At 57.2% G+C, this 2,229-nt stretch overlaps 1 protein-coding gene across 1 annotated transcript in view; it reads right to left on the reverse strand.

Moving 5' to 3' along the window:
- The window catches only part of LOC140461117 (interleukin-17F-like), a 4,443-nt gene extending 3,764 nt beyond the window's left edge, over positions 1-679 (reverse strand). Inside the window, exon 1 of the mRNA XM_072555881.1 lies at positions 453-679. Within this exon, the coding sequence (XP_072411982.1) occupies positions 453-679 (227 nt within the window). The remainder of the gene's footprint in view (positions 1-452) is intronic.
- Between the last annotated feature and the right edge of the window lie 1,550 nt (positions 680-2,229).

Consider the following 2,229-nt stretch of genomic DNA (forward strand, 5'->3'; position numbering starts at 1 on the left):
ACTCACTCTCTCTCTCACACACACACTCTCTCTCACACACACGTACACGGTCTCTCTCTCTCTCAATCACTCACACTCTCTCTCTCCCACACACACACACGTACAGGGTCTCTCTCTCTCTCTCTCTCTCATTCACTCACTCTCTCTCTCTCCCACACACACACGTACACTGTGCCTCTCTCTCTCTCACTCACTCTCTCTCCCACACACACACGTACACTGTGCCTCTCTCTCTCATTCACTCACACTCTCTCCCACACACACACGTACACTGTGCCTCTCTCTCCCTCTCTCTCTCTCTCTCACATTCACTCTCTCTCTCTCCCACACACACATGTACACTGTGCCTCTCTCTCTCTCTCTCTCATTCACTCACTCTCTCTCCCACACACACACGTACACTGTGCCTCTCTCTCTCTCTCTCTCTCCCACACTGTCTCCCTTCCCCTTACCTGTATTTCCAGGGAGACAGAGAGAGGGAGCTGTAATCCTGAGGGGTTCCTTTCTCCTCCACACAGCCTGTCGATTTGCTCAGCTCTGAGTCTAACCTGGAGAAATGGGCCTGAGCTTCCGACTCGGAGATTGGGAATGGTGGGAGCTGATGGTTCCCTCTCTGACTCCGGTGGTACCTGTGCCTCTCACCCTTGGCACAACAGAGCTGATCGACCAGGAGCAGCATCACCAGGAGATAGCACTGGGTGGGAACAGGGAGACAGTGAACCAGGAGCTTGGGAGAAGGTCTGTAGCTGCCTGTCCTCGTCCTCCTCCCGCCTGGACCTGTCCCTGTCCCTCTCTGTCTGTCTGTATCCAGCTGTCTGCTTGTATCTGTCCACCTGTAGCTCCTGTTCCTTTCTGTCCCTGTAGCTGCCTGTCCTCGTCCTCCTCCCGCCTGGACCTGTCCCGCTCTGTCTGTCTGTCTGTATCCAGCTGTCTGCTTGTATCTGTCTGCCTGTAGCTCCTGTTCCGTTCTGTCCCTGTAGCTGCCTGTCCTCGTCCTCCTCCCGCCTGGACCTGTCCCTCTCTGTCTGTCCGTCTGTATCCAGTTGTCTGCTAGTATCTGTCCGCCTGTAGCTCCTGTTCCGTTCTGTCCCTGTAGCTGCCTGTCCTCGTCCTCCTCCCGCCTGGACCTGTCCCTCTCTGTCTGTCTGTCTGTATCCAGCTGTCTGCTTGTATCTGTCCGCCTGTAGCTCCTGTTCCGCCCAGTCCCTGTAGCTGCCTGTCCTCGTCCTCCTCCCGCCTGGACCTGTCCCTCTCTGTCTGTCTGTCTGTATCCAGCTGTCTGCTTGTATCTGTCCGCCTGTAGCTCCTGTTCCGTCCTGTCCCTGTAGCTGCCTGTCCTCGTCCTCCTCCCGCCTGGACCTGTCCCTCTCTGTCTGTCTGTCTGTATCCAGCTGTCTGCTTGTATCTGTCCGCCTGTAGCTCCTATTCCGTTCTGTCCCTGTAGCTGCCTATCCTCGTCCTCCTCCCGCCTGGACCTGTCCCGCTCTGTCTGTCTGTCTGTATCCAGCTGTCTGCTTGTATCTGTCCGCCTGTAGCTCCTGTTCCGCCCTGTCCCTGTAGCTGCCTGTCCTCGTCCTCCTCCCGCCTGGATCTGTCCCTCTCTGTCTGTCTGTCTGTATCCAGCTGTCTGCTTGTATCTGTCCGCCTGTAGATCCTGTTCCGTTCTGTCCCTGTAGCTGCCTGTCCTCGTCCTCCTCCCGCCTGGACCTGTCCCGCTCTGTCTGTCTGTCTGTATCCAGCTGTCTGCTTGTATCTGTCCGCCTGTAGCTCCTGTCCGTTCTGTCCCTGTAGCTGCCTGTCCTCGTCCTCCTCCCGCCTGGTCCTGTCCCGCTCTGTCTGTCCGTCTGTATCCAGTTGTCGGCTAGTATCTGTCCGCCTGTAGCTCCTGTTCCGTCCTGTCCCTGTAGCTGCCTGTCCTCGTCCTCCTCCCGCCTGGACCTGTCCCTCTCTGTCTGTCTGTCTGTATCCAGCTGTCTGCTTGTATCTGTCCGCCTGTAGCTCCTGTTCCGTTCTGTCCCTGTAGCTGCCTATCCTCGTCCTCCTCCCGCCTGGACCTGTCCCGCTCTGTCTGTCTGTCTGTATCCAGCTGTCTGCTTGTATCTGTCCGCCTGTAGCTCCTGTTCCGTCCTGTCCCTGTAGCTGCCTGTCCTCGTCCTCCTCCCGCCTGGACCTGTCCCTCTCTCTCTGTCTGTCTGTATCCAGCTGTCTGCTTGTATCTGTCCGCCTGTA

Source organism: Chiloscyllium punctatum, chromosome 36 (genome assembly GCF_047496795.1).
Source record: "Chiloscyllium punctatum isolate Juve2018m chromosome 36, sChiPun1.3, whole genome shotgun sequence".
Lineage (NCBI taxonomy): Eukaryota > Metazoa > Chordata > Chondrichthyes > Orectolobiformes > Hemiscylliidae > Chiloscyllium > Chiloscyllium punctatum.